Here is an 18,676-nt window from a genome sequence, read left to right on the forward strand (position 1 = left end):
CTGTGTAGTAATCCCGGTTAATGTCTTCAGTTCCATTCTCCTGCTGTGGGATTAGTGGGGCGCTCTATCCCAGAGGATTAGCCTGGCAGCTCAGTGGGAGCAGGGCCTCTATGAAGCACTTATGTAACTGCAACCACAGACCTCCAGTGGCAACACTGAGGGCTAAAGGAGAGTTGCTCCTGCCTTTGTTCATCATTTCAGCCACCCCCACACCTGTCTAGAGGGATTCCTCCTCCTGTCTCAAACATCTCAATATTCCCACCTATACATTTTTTTTCTAGTTTTGGACAGGCTTGACAGGTGCTACTCTCCACTCCAAAGTGCTTCACATGTGTATATATTTAAGAGGCTTAGGTGTCCTGATGCTAATGTGTCGATCCCCTTCAGCTAAGGGGATCTAAATAATGGCATATATAGAGCCTGGCAGGACATTTGCATACCAGCATGGTAGTGCCAACTAACATTGCTTTCGAGGATGCTATTGCCACACTCTTATCTCTCTTCTGTGCTCATGAAAACTGTTTCTCTGAACAAGGGGCAACCACAGTCTAAAAAGTCATTCTCTGAAGTACCACTTCTCGCGTGTGCGTGCGTGCGTGCGCGCGTGCGTGCGTGATCGACTTTACAGAGGTTGTGTTTGTGGCTACTTGGTCCAAGATATGTGCTTACATGTGTATCGTTCCTGGCTGGAGTTCATGTAAGCACACTAATCTGGCAGGCTGCTCCGGTAAAGGCAAGCAGCGGGATAAAGGCCCCTGCTTTGGTTGCTGGAAGAAACTGTTTCAAGGAGCTGCAGGTTGAGAATGATATATCATCTTTATCATCTGCTGCTGCTCTGTGTGCTCTTCATTCTGTCCATCTCTTGGTTGGTAGATGGCACTGGTCCCATTTGGCAAGAGCTGAGGAAGATTTGGCAAGCGTGTTTCCCGACTCACTTTTTCCTCCTTCATTCTGTGTTGTTATAGATAAAAAAATGTTGCATTCAAGATGAAAATCAGGTCAGTTAGGAAAAATGTGAAAGCCTTTATGCTTTCTCATGGTATCCCCCCCCAGCTGTTTTCATCTCCTCTCTCTTTGCTTACTCCCCACTTCCGTATCCTTCCCTTTCTCCATTGTCTCTGGCTCAGTAGCTCTGCTCCTTCTAGCTGTCTTCTCTCTTTAGCTCTGTGTTTACACTTGGGCTGCCTACGTTTGTATTTTGCGTGCTAAAGTATTAACAGGAGGGAGAGAGAGAGGGAGGGGGGGCGAGAGGGGGAGGGAGGGAGAGCAAGAGAGGGGGAGGGAGGGAGAGAGTACTCGTGTTTGTAAGTGTATTGGTTAGTGTTTGCCACTGAGGCTGCTGGCAGAGTGAGCTAGGGGGAGGGACAGACTGACAGAGAGAGGGAGGAGGAAAAGAGAGATAGAGAAGATCAGATGAGGAGAGAGCGATTCCGAGCACATAGCACCGCCCCACAGTCCCACTTTCCTGTGGAAGTCTTCCCAGACGACCGCCATTGGGGAGAGACTCGGCATAGAAGACCAGACCTGTATTTATTGAAGCACAGGGAAGAGGAACGAAAGGGAGAGACTAGGAGCATGTGCTGTTTTGGAGTATGTCAACCTCACACCGGCTCAAGTATCAAGCCAGCTGGCAGCAACAGCGCAGAGTCTGAGCTGTTTTCATCTCTACTCTGGATCGGAAGGCCTGACCTGAGGAGCTTCCCGACTATCCCCCCAGAGATCAGACGGTCTGATAGTGTTATCCAGACTAAAGCCACAAGACGACGGCTGGAGTGAAAGGCATGTGACACACAGTAACAAACAATTTCTAGCTACACCAGGTGTTGGAGTTTCTCTGGGAGGAGCTTATGGAATACAGTGTCTTGGTTGGGTGTGACTTCACCATCGTTCTTCAGTATTACTGCTGCTTATTGGGAGTTTGTTCCATGTGTTTTTCCCCAGGAACTAAGGTCCTGAGTCATCCAGAACGATTTTGGAATGTGCTGTGTGATCATGCATACAGTGGAATAAATTTGACATTAGAAAGGATCAAAATAAATTGACCTTTTATGCTTATTAAATTGCTACAGGTTTATTGGATTTAGATTGAAGCGGTTGTCCTATTTGATACTAAGCTACTGTTGCAGTTGGAACTGTGTTCACTCTGGCAGGTTGGAGAGTGCCTTACAGTCAGTCTTTTCCTCTTCTCATGTGAGATGTCTGTAAAAGGTTAATAGGCACTGCTCATGTTTCCCCTGTCCACTTGGAACAGGTCAGGCTGATAGTTATCTTTTTTCCTTAGAGATTTTATTCACAGTGCGTTTGATAGTAGCAATTAATATTTCAGCTGTAATAACTCCACTTTAACACTTGATGTGTAATAGCTGCACAGTAGCATTTAGACTCCACTGGCTCAGACTTGAAGACAACTTAGACTTGTCGTTGCCATTTTTGAATGGATGCATTAATAAATTCTCACTTTCACTGGGTGATGCATAATTTTTTAGCATCATTTTGCAAGTGTTTTATCAGTGGCTTTCTTGTACATTTATGTTGGCATTAACTGACAATATCAGTTAAAAATCCACTTTTTGATGACATATTGTCATTCAACTTATATCTTGATCATGAAAACACCTACATCCATTTATACTTTTCTGAATTTTATCCTATACAATAATGAACTGAGCCAGTTTTAATGATACTGTTAACTTTAATTATTACAATTTGAAGAAAAAAAAATGTTAGTCAAAATGATAATCTTGAAATGACAAAGCTGAACTGTACAGCCTCTGTCAAATGATGAGATACAAAGTCTTCTGTTCCCTTGTCTATTTAGCTCTTTGCCTGTTAAAAACATCCCCCTTCAATAACTTGCAAGGCTACCCTGCTGCTTTGACCTCTTAGACTGGCACAGGAAACAAGTGGGTGGTGTAGGTTAAGCCTCTTACAGAACACACTGTTAATGAGCTGCTTTTAGCTCACAACAGAGTCTTGCAGGGGAAACACCAGAGTAAATTCCATGTTATCTGTCTCTGGCACTCGCTTGCACATACACATATACTGCTCTCCATCTCTTGGTCTCTCTGTCTTGCTCTCCCTCTGTCTTTATTTTTGTTTTAGAAGGCATTCGGAGTTTGCATCATGACAGGCTGATGTATCACAGCCCTGGCCAAGCAGGTCCCTGTACTCTTGTGTAAGGCACAGTCATGTGGTTGACTGGTTCATAGGCCAGGATTTCTTGTAATTGGGTCACATCATAGTCATTCAGTATATAACACAGCATGACCCTAATGGTGAAAGTTATTGATGTCATCAGGATGATGGACTGCCCAGCAGCCACATAATAAATCTCTTTAGGATTCCTTACTTGCTATCCTAAGTGAGAGTATTTTATTGAAACAGCAACTCGCAGAGATACTCATATTTGATTTTTTTTAGTGCTTGATCAAAATTGCCAAAAAGATATTCCTTTCCTCAGTTTGACTAAGTTCTTACAACTGTTTCAAAGTGGTATGAAAGACCTGTTAAACAAAGCAAGATAACGTCTCTTGCCATATTTTGTGAAAGGTGCTGTCTGGCATCTTAACCTTTCTGTCTGTATATCTGTTAATTCCAGGTCTTCTACAGTATGGTAGGAATTGGTCAGCCATTGCCAAGATGGTTGGATCAAAAACTGTTTCACAGTGCAAGAATTTCTACTTCAACTACAAGAAGAGGCAAAAACTGGATGAAATTTTGCAGCAGCATAAAATGAAATCGGTAAGGAAATTGTATATTCAGAGGTGTGATCAGTCTCTAATTTAGAAGAAAGGAAAAAAAAACCTGAACAAGTTAAAATCTCAGTAGTAAAAGCTTTGTCTCTGCCACTAAATCTCCTTTTATAGAGATTATACAGTGCTCACCATCAACCACCTAGTGTTCTTGATGCTTATCTTCTTTTACATGCAACCAAGGCTAACATATTGCTTCTCTAGCATTTGAATTTATACAATTCTGCCATGGTTGGTCTTTTGAATGGACTGCCACACTATTGCAATGGCTACCTGTTCTGCTAGGTTAAAGGCGGTTTGTTCATTTACTCCCCTGTATCAGTATTTTTTTCCCATGTGCAATTTGTGCAATTTGACAGCCTAATTTTTCTGCGTAAAAGGTCTCTAAGTCAAATGGACTTAAGTGTGTTTTTTGTGGATCTGTTTGTGACGGTGGATTTTGATGTCATACATTTGTCTCAGGAGAAGGAGAGAAAAGCTCGTCGCCGAGGAAAAGCTCCACAGAATGAGGAGGCCACTGCCCCATATGCAGCAGAAGAAGAAGAGATGGAGGGTTCAGGGGCCAGTGGCAATGAAGAAGAAGCCCCTGAAGATGGAGAAGGTATATCAGCAGCCTCCAGAAGATTATGTTGGAAAAGTCTTAAAGAATAAAGATTAAAAGTACAGTTGATACAGAGTTGCTACCACTTAAGTACAGCATTTGTTTAATAATTGAGGAGAATCTTTACCAGATCTTATTTGAGTTTTATACCTATACAGAGGAATATTTTTTTGTCCTGCTTGATCCTACAGTAAAACCTAAAAGACTTGTAGAGACCATGACATGAGTTGTATTAAAACTTGTAGATGTTTAAAGTCAATCTGTTTATAGTGAGCTCCGCCATGACCTGAAAACATACCACTTCATCAAGCACTACCTCACTAATCGCACTTAGCCCCCCCCCCCCCCCAAAAAAAAAACAAAAAAAAACAAACCAAAACAAAAAACAAAACAAAAAACATCAAAGTATGTATGTACATGGTTTTAAGATGGCTATTTGGTAGAGCGGTCACTTCTGACTTAAGACTACTGGTACTTTGAATCTGCGTTGACTGAATTGCACTTTTTGTAAGTCGCTTTGGATAAAAGCGTCTACCAAATGACTGTAATTTAAATGTTATATTGTATAATGTAATAGTAATACCGTGTTCAGAAAAGTCTGTAGCACATTCTTCTTGCTCATCACTATCCAACACTAACCTCATGATTTTTAACATTCTCAGTTATCAACATTTTATTTGAAATATGACAGGAAATGTTCTGAAAAGCCTCAACTAAAAATATAGACTGGTTATGATGTGTTTTAACTATCTGGGTAAATGTTTTGGAAGTAAGGATGTAAATGCTTTAGTGGATCCTCATTCAATATTAGTATGTAAATGAACAACATGGCTAAATACATTTTAAGAATTGTGTCCCATACTGACAAGCATTGTAGTCCTGAATATCCTAACTTGTATTTTTGTAGTTATTATAGCCTCTTCTCAACAACAGAACACCCAGGCCTGAGGGCCTTTGTCCATCATCTCAATTTTTGAAAATATTTTCATTAAAGTACTGTGAAAGTACTTTAAAACAGAAGAGTAGTACTTCAAACAATTGGTCGTTGCAGGGAAAAGATGGGGCAGAGTTGGAAAAAGCAACATAAACAAAATAAGAATTTAATTCCCAGCATTGTCTTTTGATCAGCTTTCCCTTTATCCTTTGTTCCCACCAGGTGGAACCAACAACAGCTCTGACACCGAGAGCTTGCCATCACCACATTCAGGTGAAGATAACAAGGCTAAGGAGGATACCTCACTTAGGTCAAAGACCAACTCACACACTGGGGACAAGGAAGTAGCTGGGTCAGCTATAGGCCAGACAGGAGAGGAGAAACCCCCAGTCAAGGAGGAGGCTGACATGTCTGTCAAGCAGGAGATAAAAACTGAGGCAGGGGAGCCCAACAAGGAGCAGCCACCACCATCCAGTGATGCTACAGACAAAAACCTTCCTACAACAGACAATGAAGAAGTCAAGACTTGCCCCAAGGGTTCCAAGAAGGACCATGCTGCCAAAACTGGCTCCCAAGGGGACAGTGACTCCAGTGCCACTTGCAGTGCTGATGAAGTGGAAGAACCAGAAAACACAGATAAAAACAGGTATTTTTATTGACCATGTGCTGTACTTGCTGTCTCCTCTTACCATAGCAAACCTCATAACATTTGGCGTAAAGGGCTTTAAAGTGTCATCAGTTGCCTGGTTACACTTCATTTTTTTAAGTTAAATGTAGTCTAGGTTGCTTTAAAAAAATCATCCAGAGACTTTAATTTGCACTTTTGATTAATTGTGTGTGTGCATGTCATTAAGTGAGGGAGTCGGGCCACAAGAAATGGGTGTCAAAGCTTGTGGGAGGAGCAATTGGTCTTGTTTGCATGGTATTTGTTCATTTTTTTTTCCTATGACAGCAGACTGAATGTACTGGCAGAGCCAGGGAAATGCTGCCCTCACTGCCAAAGCAAACAAAGAGAATTAGTGTTTGTGTGTGCGCACGTCTGGGTTGTTGGGGCTCAGACTCTATGCCTGGCTGTTGTAAAGTATATATTGTGTACTTTTGACAGATGGTTGTGATGGGGTAATGGATTTTCAGTTGTTTTGAAGCTGCTTTTTTATGGTCTTTTGTCTTGGATGTTGATAATTCATATTTATAAGTCCAGTGTTTTAAGATTGAAGTGGGCATTCCACATACATAGCCACTAACATCTGTTTTCATTGTGTAGGATTACTTCTCCAAGGCCAAGCCTGTTGAATTACACTCATGATGGAGTCATATCCTCTCCACTGCAGAAGCCCATGGACCTTAAACAGCTCAAACAACGTGCTGCTGCCATTCCACCTATTGTGAGTCTTAAACGTCATATTTCCTAGAAGATTTTGAGGTTGCTTTTCCTTTATCCGTTGTCTCACATGTCTTAAAACTGATGTATAAAGCACATCACAGCCTTTTCACCTTGAAGCTGTCTCTAAGGTTTGAGCTTGACAACTGAAAAAAACTCATGCTGCTCTTTCCCCTATTTGATAGTTTCAATAATAATCTGTTTTTTCTGTTTACCTAGATAAGAGCACAGAAGGTGAAATTGTTGATTTATATTTAAATAAGATAAAAAGTATTAGAAAGGGGAGATTGCATGAACTTGCCAAGAAACAAGAACTTGTCATTATCTCAAATGGTGCTTGGATATGTGCTTTTTGTTGGGCATGTGTGTGGTGAGCGCATGGCACATAACTTGTATGTTTCCATCTCATTCTATGAAGGTATCAGAAGCTTCTGTACAGGGCAGTCAGCGAAGTGGGGGTGTCAAGGCAGCACTGCCCCCTCATGCACTGGCACTGTACCAGCAACAGATCACCATGGCTCATGGGGAGTCCTCACAAGAAGTCAAACAGCAGCAGCAACAGCTTTCAGGCCAGCCTGGCAAACAGCAGCCTTATGCCACGCAGATAGAAAGAGAAAGGGAGGCACTTCATAGCAGCAGCCCTCGCATCCGCCCTCATAGCCCCTCCACCAGTGACAAAGATGGTAGGCCGACCTTTATCAAAACCACTTTATTACCTATCCACTTGACTGGCTGGTCAATTCTAATAAAGTTACATCTCCTATTGATGGTCTATCAACTTTTATCTTGAGAAGCATCATTTCATAGCATTGAAAATGCTGACTGCGCTAACAGTCTCAACTGTTTTGTTTTTGTCTCTTTGGTTCAGGACTACATTTTCTGTTGTAGGAGGTGGAACTTAAAACAGTATCTGATTCACAGGAAAGCACGCACGTATAGAATGCATTGGCAGTTGAAAAAAAGAATTATAAACAGCAAAGAAAAAATTTAGTTAAGCATATCAAAGAGCAGTCAGTATTTGTGCTTTACATAAATCTGTGAGGTGTCAGACCGAGGTGGAGCAATACAGCCTAAATTTAAAATGCTGGTAAAATAGAACATGGCTGATCTGCAATTGTTTGTTCATTACTACAAGTACCTTGGCTGATTTTTAAAATGTATTTATTTTTTTAATTTTTAGCAGTGCAGCCTGCGAAATGTGTTCAAGATTCAGCACATAAATATTTGAACCAATATCTGAACCAATATTTGAATCAACATTTTTCAAACGAAAGATCCCGTAATCATAGAAAGATGGATCTTGGAGCAGGGACCCCTACTGTATATAGTCTATAAAATTTGTATTATTGAAATTTCCCCACAGTTTATGATTAAAGGAATATTCTATTCTATTCTATTCTATTCTATTCTATTCTATTCAACTAGGCTTAGTGCCATGCACAAAAGTAATTTGTGACAATTTGCATCACATTTACTACTAAGCTATTCAAATAATACACAGTTTTGTATATTCATGTTTTTATTAAAATGTGCAAGGTACGGTGAGTATACTTTATATAAATAATGAATATTATTTATTCATTTACTACAATATGCTTAATACATGTTAAAGCATTAAGACATTTAAAATTGCTTAAAAATTGGGGGGGGGATATTTATACATAAAATAAGAACTTTTCAAACCCACAATATTACAGCAAAATTTTCCACAATCATTGAAAAAAGAAAAGGCCTTCATTAATGAAAAGTAATTCACATAACGGCAGAGTAAATGCTGCCTACTAGGCAGATTCAGGAGCATTGATCTAGTTTTACTTAGTTGTTCTTTGCTTCATGCTCTAACCTTGAGTCTGTGTTCTCTAGTGTCTAGGGTATTAAAGTGTTTCTGGGACACTGGTGAAGAGGGAACTGATAAATGATTTGGTAGTGTTATTGACCCAGAAGAGAATTTAGATTCACTGGAATTACTGTTAGCATGGAAAAACTAAATGTCAGACAACATGGTACAAGATATTTTGTGACTTTACAGATTTAAGATCAGATTCTCTGCAAACTTTTTAGTGTGCAACAATAACATTGTCTCCCTTGTATATATTTTTAGATAAATTAAATTCATAAACTTGCTTTTACTCTGTATAAATCATGGGTGCTGCATGATTTCTATGGGGAAAAAAAAACTGATTCTGGGAAAACATGATAGGAGTCACTTTTATATCATTAATGTTACCAATGCAAAATGGATGCCATGATCCTTGGCGTATTGGTGCCCCTTTATTGGTATCAGGGAACAAGAGAATATCAGTTTTCCTCCTGTGAGCATTAACTTGATTAATACCCTTTGTAATTATGTCTTCCCCAAACTGCTGGTGATCATAACTAGAAGGGTTTTTTAACTATGCACTTTAGGACATATATTATTATGACTGAGGAGTGGCACATTTATCCTGTGTTTCAATGCTGATGATGATTTTGTCAAAAGGGAACTTGTAGTGATGTGTCCCAGTGCAAGCTCACTGGTTACAAAATCGTCATCATGGTCATGGTAGCACCTGGAAAATATGTCGATTCAATTTGAATTCTCTGGTTTTGTGCTAAATTAGATGTGTATTTGTGTTGCAGAAAAGCCAATGGCTTTTTCTCCACACGGTGAAGTTAAGAAGCAGGCACTGTGCCCTGATGACATGAGGTCCTCTAACTTGGGTCGGCCAGTTCTATCACCATACCCCATGTCCCCAAGAGACATGGCCAAAATCAGTCATGACCAGCATCTTCTCCAGTTCAACTGTAAGTTACTGTCTTTCTTGTTCTTTTTAAATCATTGACAGGCCCAAAATCATGTTTTGTCATCATTTGATCAAAACCTATATTTTACCATTGGTGTTCTATGACAATAAAAAAAAAATACTCTTCATTTTCTTCTCTGACTGCCAGCCTTCCAGCAAGCTGGCCATCCTGCACTCTCTGGACTTTCACTGGACAGTGGGAGGCAGGCAGCAGTGAGACCCCTTATTATGCCTGAGCCACCCCCTCTTATTTCCTCAACCAAACCTGGAGGCTCTATCACACAGGTCTTGTATCTCACACATGAAGACCAGAGCTGTGTGCTGTTATTCAGCACACAAATGATGCAGTACCTAAATATTCTGTCAGACAGAATGTAACTAGGGCATTGATGAGTTCATTATAGAAATATAGTCAGTGGTGACAATTATCACTGAATTTCATTCAGGGTACTCCAGTGCAGTTGCACAGTCCTGCTCATGTATTGGACCACGGGAAGCTGCCTTCGGCACAGATGAGCTTGCCATGGATGGATCAACGGAAAATTGGTGAGTAAATTGTACCCCAGAAAAATAAATAAATCCCATTTTTCTTTCTACTACCTACTACCACCACAGCCATTAATACAGTCTGATCGTCTTTTAGTCTGCAATGACATGTCATTCCCTCTTCATTCTTTATTTTTCCGTTATTCCAGGAGGCCCGTTTCCTGTTGTGAAACAGGAACAGTTATCCCCTCGCAGCTCATCTTCTCAGGCTGACAATCCATCAACCCAGGGAGCACCTCATGACAATGCTACAGGACGAGGTGTGAGAGGGGTTGGACTTGTTGCCATGTCTGAATTTTTTGATCCTATAAACTGCCTTTTCCAAATGAATTGCACAGGCTTCAAGAATATGCTGAAAATAAATGTTCATATTTGACTACAGCTAAAATTCAAACAGAATTTTGATGAAAAACCAATATGTTATTCCTAAGAATGACAAGCTGAAAGTACTTTTCTGTGTCAGCTAAATTAGAACTGAACAAGAGAGACAGTAATTTGTTTGTGGGAAAACAACTGAAACAAATCAAGAAATAACACCTTAATTGTACAGCTTAAACTTTCCCTAAGATGTCTTTCAAATATTGTAAATTCTATTCTTTACTATAAATATGACAAGAGTAAAAAGATCAACACTCATCGTGTCACCCCAGAGGTTAAAGTATTGTGTAAGAGTTATCATAAAAATGACTCGTCTGTCTTTGCGGCTCCTTTTCCAGCTGTTCAGGGGGGTAGTATCACAAAAGGCATACCAGGGACCAGAATGCATCCTGATTCTTTGTCTTACCGAGGAGGCTCCATTACTCAGGTTAGTTTGTATCAATAACCCACCATTTGAAGTCCTTCATCCTTCAAAATTGCAGCATATCAACCAGTTATGTTCAATTAATATCTAAATAGAAGTAATGTGTATTTTTAGGTTGTTTAATGTTTCTTTGTTCATGCGTTTAATAATGCTTAATAGATGTTGTGTACAAATAACTCTTTTGTTTAATGGTGGACATGCCCCTTCTCTGTAATGGGTGATATATCTTTGATGATGGAAAATTGATAATCATTTGAAAAGGCTGAGTATGATATCGCAGTCCTGTTGGGACAGTACACTGATTACTCTGCTGACCAATGTTGAATGGTGTGTTACAGCAAGCAACTGATCATCTATGTTCTCCTTTTTATTTAAATAACATCTGAGTGTTCTCAAAAATTCATTGAAAAAGACAGATCAATATTTCCCCTAGGATTGCAATTAAGAATGGATGGGTATAGTTTGACATTTTTTTGCTGGCTAACAGTACTTTAGCACACCATCCCTCCATTTGAAGCCATAATGACCAAAGTGGCAAATGTTTATTACTCTACCATCATTCATTTCGCTGTAATGAAAGTAAGAGAAGCAAACTTGTCAAGCGGTCATGAGGCAGAACAAGTCCTGTAGTCGCAGGATTTCCCCATTGCTGTGACATAACCATAGCTTGGAGCAGCCCTAGTCAGCCTAGCAACAGGTACACACTGTACTGCAGCTGTCCTTTTTTTTTTTTTTTTTTTTTTTTGATCTGTTTGTTCTAGATGCCGGTTTTAGCTAGTCTCACACACACACACACACACACACACACACACACACATATGTGTGTGTGTGTGTGTGTGTATATATATACGTATATATATATATATATACACATGTATGTATACATATATTTATATATATATATACACACACACGCACACTACATCTTCCTCTCTCACACCAACTACCTTCATAACACGCGCGCACACACACACACACACACACACACACACACACACACACACATATATATATGTATGTATGTATGTATGTGTATATATATATATATATATATATATATATATACATGCCCTCTGTTATATCACATCCATCAGGATAAATAAAGTTATTCTTATTCTTATGGAGCTGCTACCCATAGTGATGGGTGTACAAGGGAGAGCAAAACCCATAATAGAAAATCATCTCAGCTGTAGAGACTCACCACATTTGATGATTGAACTAAAGAAAGAAACATTTCTACTCATCCAGATGTTAATGTAGAATTTCTCTTATTCAAGATCCAAATTCCCCACTACTTGTGAAAATCTGAACTCTCAGCTTACCGCTTGCTTCCTCTGTGGCTTTTCCTTAACAGTCTGCCCATTCACGCTCATATCTATCTAAGTAATATCAATATTTGTCTCAAACAAAGAATAAGTACTGTGATGCAAGGTTTAAAGAGCGCAGCATATTGACTGTAGCTTATTGATTGTATTACTACTTCTGGAAATGTACCCACATTTCAAAACACTCTTTGTTTAAATATTTTAGGGCTTTTTACTACTATTTTTAGTATTTCAAAATGTTAAAGTTACAAACAGGGCTGTTATTGTAATTGCTGGAAGAGAGAACAAATTGTTTCAGTGCTGTAGAAGTCAATATCACATTTATGAAGCTCAACCTACAGTTTCACAATGAGTTGACAAAGTGTGGTCTTTGCTTTTTCATTACCAAAAGGGGACACCGGCTGATGTGCTGTATAAAGGAACCATAGCCCGTTTGATTACAGAAGACAGTGCAAGCCGAGCTGAGAGAGAGCGAGATGAGGCACTGTCTAAAGGTCATGTGGTCTATGAGGGAATAAGCGGACACATTCTGACTTATGACCGTGAGTATTCCATACGGACTGATGATACTTCTGGCTCAGATCAATCACCTGGGCTCTTCTTTTTGAGTTGTAGGCATAAGTCCAACATTTGTGAAGTGCACCTGACATAATTCATTCAAGAATTAAAATACACCCATAACATAACATCTCAACCTATCTCTTCTTGGCCTCTTCATACACTGCCTGCTCTGCAGGCTCAGTTTCTCAGTCATCTAAAGAAGAAGGCCGGGGCTCTGGGCAGCCTGGTGAAATTCTTGGCCTGAAGCGTCCTTATGATGTCATGGAGGGGGGCATATCCAGAGGGCTTCCCATGAGGGAATCGCTCTCTGCTGCAAACTGTGAAGGTAAATGGCAGCTGAATTTTCACTAAATGGTTTTGGATCTAATCATTTGTGAGCCTCATCCTATGAAGGGTGACAATTTTTTTACTTTAGTCCGGTATCTCCCACACCAACCCTATCTTTACCTCAGGTCTCATTGGTCGAGCCATGCCTCATGATAGGGACAGTCCACACCACACATCTTACAAAGAAGCTCATCACATACGTGGCTCCATTTCACAAGGTAAACTATTTCCTAAATGCAACTCTCGTAGTAGTAATGTCCAATAACAAAATTTCATGTTTTCTTAGGAGTCTAGAAAATAGATGAGTCAACTTTATTGTTGTCACACATCTTTATTGTCGCTACTGTTATTACACATTCACCAGTTAAGGACAACAACATGCTGTTTAGCATCTAACCACAACTGCAAAAAAGCAGCAGGTGCAGATATAAAAAAATGAATCAACAATATGATACATCTAAACCCTTCTTCTCCTCTCCACCCCCACAAAAAAAGGAATATGCATTCCAATTTTTATGTTTTCATTTCAGGTATACCTCGCCATCTTGACCCTCAGGATGGTTATTTGAGGAGGGAGCCTAAACAGATGAAGAGAGAAAGCTCACCGCCTCGTGGCCCTAGCTCACTGTCAGACCCAATGAAGGGCAGAGAGGCCATGGTGCCCACTGTGAAAGAGGCTGGGCGCTCCATTCACCTTATTCCCAGGGAGGAGCTCAGACAACCTGCTAAGGAGGGCATTATCACTTCGGTACACAAGCTAACAATGCATAAGACAATAACGTAACTCTTCCTTTATTTAAATATCTGTCTTTAAACCATTTCCACTGATGCCTTTCTCTTTTTCAGGGAACACCAATAAAGCAGGATGCAGGGAGTTCTGGGAAACGCCATGATGTCCGTTCCATCATTGCCAGCTCGCCACGCTCTTATCACAATGCACCCTCTCACCTGGAGATGCGTGCTGAGAGGGGCCGCTACGAAGAACCACCTAAAGGGCGCCCCAGTGCTGTAGTTAGCACAGCTAGTCCTATAGCCCGCTCTTCTCCTCTTACTCTGGGTTCAGAGCAGGGAGGCAAGGCCCATCATAGCCCAGTGAGCTATGAGGACAAAGGTGCCTTAAGGGCCACTTACCCAGGGCCATCACATCGTGGCTCCCCTTTGTCTAGAGAGGCAAGCCAAAGGCAGCATGATGGTGAGTGTATCACAAATCGCTACTTTTATCAAATTCAAAACAAACATGAATGTGTTTACAAGCCCATAATAATATTAAATACATGAATCAGTGTGGAGTTCCCTTTTATTGTGACTCTTCATTTTCTGTATGTTGTGTTTGATGACAGGTATCACATGTAAGTGGGATAGGTTTTGATAGGGCTATGTGATCAGTTTTCTGTCTTTCTAAAGCTGCTCCAATTTAAGGTATTTCTCTCTTAACTTCACAGTGGGCATCCATGAAATTTTCCTTTTTCCCCCTTCAGGATCCAGTAAGAAAGAACCTCAGGAGCGCAAAGCCACACCAACTCCCAGGGAGATGAGTGCTACCAAATCTCCGCTCTCAGGGGTTGCTGATCAGCAGACCTATGAGCGTCTGCTGCAGGGTATTGGAGCAGATGTTTACCGCCAAATCCCTCTAGCTTTTGATCCTGCAGCACTGCCACGTGGCATCCACATTGACCCGGGTACAGTTATCAAATAAATAAGAATTGACGAAACGTGTTTGTGATGTCTAAAACTCTGCTGTTTAGCTGTATTATGACCTGAAAGAGGCTGTGTATCAGGGTTAAAAAAAAAAAGATAAAAGATACAATATGAAAAAACTCAACTTTAGTAATTGATATGTAATTTGTTTAGTTGTCTATGAAATAACATACATACCCCTCTCTATCCCCAGCCTATTATTTGCCTCGCCATCTTGCCCCCAACCCAGCGTACCCTCATCCCTATCCCTACCTCATTCGTGGCTTTCCGGACACTGCGGCCCTTGAAAACCGGCAGACGCTGCTGAATGACTACATAACCTCCCAGCAAATGCACCAGTGGCCTGCAGCACCTGCAATGGCTGCCCAGCGTTCTGACATGTTACGGGGCCTTACATCAAGGGAACAGGCACTTCCTCTGCCCTACTCTGCAGCCCCCCGCGGTAAGACTAATACAACAATGCATGTTTTTATACGTGACTTCGTTTTGGTTTACATGTTTTGTTTGTGTCTTTATTTGTTTTTGTTTTTTTTTCTAGATACAAAACCAAAACAGAAAAAAGCCTGATCAAAATGTTAAATTCCACCTAACAGTGAATCCGTTATTTAAAAAAAAAAATCTTTAACTTTGTTACCCTTGAATATATCATGAACACATCTTTTTATGTCCTCCACCCTTTAAATAAATGTCTATTCTTAGGATTGAACCCAGCATCACACAAGGTTAGTCAAATGGGTAATTTTGTACCTCAAAATCCATTCATCCATCTTCTTCCGCTTAGCTGAAGTCGGGTCGCAGGGGCTGCAACTTGACCAGAGAGGCCCAGACTTCCCTCTTCCTAGCCACATAGTCCAGCCGTTCTGGGGGATCCCAAGGCGTTCCCAGGCCAGCCTGGAGACATAGTGTCTCCAGCATGTCCTCGGTCTTCCTGTGGCCTCCTCCTAGATGAAAATGCCTGGAATACCACCTCAAGGAGGCATCCTGACCAGATACCCGAGCCAATTCATCTGACTCTTCTATGCAGAGGGGCAGCTATCCTACTCTAACATCCTCCCAGATGGCTGAACTTCTCACCCAATCTCTAAGGGAGAGTCTGGCCACTCTGTGGAGAAAACTCATTTTGGCCTCTTGTAACCGTGAATCTCGTTCTTTCTGTCACTACCCACAGCTCGTGACCACAGGTGAGGGGTATGAATGTAGATTGATCGGTAAATTGAGAGCTTTGCCTTCTGGCTCAGCTCCTTCTTCACCACGACAGACTGGTACAGATTTGGATTTGGAGGTGCTGATCCTCATCCCGGTCACTATGCATTCAGCTGCAAACTGCTCCAGTGACAGCTGGCTGCGGCTAGAAATCCTGTCTATAAAAGTAAGAACAGAATTGATGACAAAAGGCAGCCATGGTGGAGTCCAACTCTCACCGGAAACAAGTCCAACTTGCTACTGGCCATGCGGACCAAGGTCCCTGTATGACACCGGTCATAAAGGGACTGGACAGCCCCTATAACGGGGGCTATAACGGGGGCCCCATATTCCTGGAGAATCCCCTACAGGATTGCCCACAGTATACAGTCGAATGCCTTCTCCAGATCCATAAAACACATGAAGACTGGTTGGGCAAACTCCCATGCCCCCTTGAACACCCTGCTGGGGGTATAGAGCTGGTCCACTGTTCCACGACCAGGACGAAAACCACACTGCTCCCTCTGGGTCCGAAGTTCATCAACCCAGCTGACCCTCCTCTCCAGCACCGCTGAATATAGACCTTTCCAGGGAGGCTGAGTGTGTAGCTGGAGCACACCCTCCAATCCCCCTTTTAAAAAAGGGTGATCACCATCCCAATCAGCCAATCCAGCGGCACTTCACAAATGTTGGACTTATGCCTACAACTCAAAAAGAAGAGCTCAGGTGATTGATCTGAGCCAGAAGTATCATCAGTCTGTATGGAATACTCACGCTCATAAGTCAGAATGTGTCCACTTATTCCCTCATAGACCACATGACCTTAAGACAGTGCCTCATCTCGCCCTCTCTCTCAGCTCGGCTTGCACTGTCTTCTGTAATCAAACCGGCTATGGTTCCTCTAAACAGCACAGTAGCTTGTGTCCCCTTTTGGTAATGAAATAGCAAAGAACCTGGCGGACCTCATCCATCCCTGGGGCCTCATCCACCGCTACTGAAGAGCTTTTTGAGTACTTTAGCAACTTCAGCCCCGGAAATAGGTGTGCCAGCTTCCTTATTGAAAGGTGTTTTGACAGGATTGAGAGGGTCTCAGAAGTATTCCTTCCACCGATCTATAATGTCTTGAGTTGAGGTCAGCAGCGCTGTAATCTCACTGTACACAGTGTTGAATGATCACTGCTTCCTTCTCCTGAGCTGCTGGATGGTGAATGAACCAGAATCTCCTTGAACCCCCCGGAAGTCATTCTCTCCAAACTCCTCCCACACCCGAGTTTTTGCCTCAGTGACCACCAAAACCGAATGTCACTTTGCCTGCCGTTACTGGTTAGCAGCCTCCGAAGCCCCAAAGGCCAGCAAGGCCGGATAGGTCTCGGTTTGACAGCATCCCTCACTGCTGGGGTCCACTAGTGGGTTCGACGGTTGCCAGCCCGATACGGACCGACCGCCTTACGGCCACAGTCGTAATCTACCGCCTCGACAATAGAAGCATGGAACATGGCCCATTTAGACTCAATGTCCCCTGCCTCCCTCTGGACATTGTTTTAGTTCTGCTAGAGGTGGGAGTTGAAACTTCTTCTGACAGGGGATTCTGCCAGACATTCCCAACAGACCCTCACATTACGTTTCTGCTGGGTCTGACCGGCATCCTCCCCCACCATAGGAGTCAGCTCACCGCCAGGAGGTGATCAGTTGACAGCTCCGCCCCTCTCTTCACCCAAGTATTACCCATGTGGCTGCAAGTCCGACAACATGACCACAAGGTCAATCAAAGAACTTCTATACCTGAACATTTTTTTTTTTTTGCGGACAATCTGTAACAAGCACTGAAGTCCAATAAAAAAACACTGCTCGGGCTCTGATCTAGAGGGCCATTCCTCCCTATCATGGCCTTCCAAGTCGCACTGTTGTTGCCCATGTGAGCGTTCAAGTCTCTCAGTAGAACGAGGGAGTCCCCAGTTGTAGCTCTCTCTAGCAGCCCCTTTAGGTACCCCATTACATTTTACACAGGCCTTCAGTAGTGCTCCATTTATCAATCCACACCTCAAAAACTGTTTTCTGGCGACAAAAACCATCTAATTATACAGAAATGCAGTATAAAGAATTGTTACATTGCAGAGATAACTCATCATTACATTACATTACATTACACTGCATTTGGCAGACGCTTTTATCCAAAGCGACTTACAATACAGGACATAGGGACTGCAAATACACTTGCAAATACACGATGCACAGGAAATATACAGAACAGTAAGCTTGGGTTAGTGAGGGTTTTTTTTTTTTTTAATGGACAGAGACACACACACGTGTACACACACACGCACTGCATAGCCTAACTTGCTGCCAAAGTTAGGCTATGCATCATCATTCAACCCTTTCAATGTGCCCTTGAAATGAAAGGTCCTGCTTGCCCAAAAAAATGGCTCAGTCTTAGTTAGCAAAAAGCGACAGACAAATCATTTTCCTCGCTGTAACAGGCCTGCTAGCTTTGGAATTGCCCAACCTTTCTTAACAATGTCCAGCTTTTCTTGAAAAGTCCACCTTGAAAATGGCTTTGACAATAAATCTGCAATCACATCAATTTATTCTCTTCCTTCCGCCATCATTGCTGACAAATTTGGTATTATATCAACACAACTATATTTGTGTCCATGCCACTCTATAGATGCAGCCTGCTAGCTCTGGCAAGTACACTCTTTGACTATCTACTCAAAGGGCGTGTGACACGCTGACGTTACTGTATCCTTCTAGAAGGCCTTGGTGTCGCAACTCAAAATCTGACTG

General features: G+C 41.8%; 1 protein-coding gene across 5 annotated transcripts in view; it reads left to right on the plus strand.

Annotated features, from left to right (window-relative positions):
* The window catches only part of ncor2 (nuclear receptor corepressor 2), a 105,823-nt gene that overhangs the window by 75,810 nt on the left and 11,337 nt on the right, over positions 1-18,676 (plus strand). For 3 of the 5 annotated variants that reach the window (XM_086174404.1, XM_086174403.1, XM_086174406.1), the window contains 17 exons: positions 3,599-3,741; positions 4,215-4,353; positions 5,510-5,933; positions 6,552-6,672; positions 7,087-7,351; positions 9,288-9,452; positions 9,600-9,736; positions 9,898-9,997; positions 10,147-10,257; positions 10,714-10,802; positions 12,516-12,666; positions 12,861-13,010; positions 13,138-13,230; positions 13,543-13,760; positions 13,859-14,204; positions 14,455-14,691; positions 14,904-15,152. In XM_086174404.1, the coding sequence (XP_086030530.1) occupies positions 3,599-3,741; positions 4,215-4,353; positions 5,510-5,933; positions 6,552-6,672; positions 7,087-7,351; positions 9,288-9,452; positions 9,600-9,736; positions 9,898-9,997; positions 10,147-10,257; positions 10,714-10,802; positions 12,516-12,666; positions 12,861-13,010; positions 13,138-13,230; positions 13,543-13,760; positions 13,859-14,204; positions 14,455-14,691; positions 14,904-15,152 (3,138 nt within the window). The remainder of the gene's footprint in view (positions 1-3,598; positions 3,742-4,214; positions 4,354-5,509; positions 5,934-6,551; positions 6,673-7,086; positions 7,352-9,287; positions 9,453-9,599; positions 9,737-9,897; positions 9,998-10,146; positions 10,258-10,713; positions 10,803-12,515; positions 12,667-12,860; positions 13,011-13,137; positions 13,231-13,542; positions 13,761-13,858; positions 14,205-14,454; positions 14,692-14,903; positions 15,153-18,676) is intronic. The other 2 variants (XM_086174405.1, XM_086174407.1) reach the window with 1 other exon arrangement.

The sequence above is a fragment of the Fistularia commersonii genome, chromosome 26, assembly GCF_037954325.1.
Source record: "Fistularia commersonii isolate RoL2024-O1a breed Wild chromosome 26, RoL_Fcom_v1.0, whole genome shotgun sequence".
Lineage (NCBI taxonomy): Eukaryota > Metazoa > Chordata > Actinopteri > Syngnathiformes > Fistulariidae > Fistularia > Fistularia commersonii.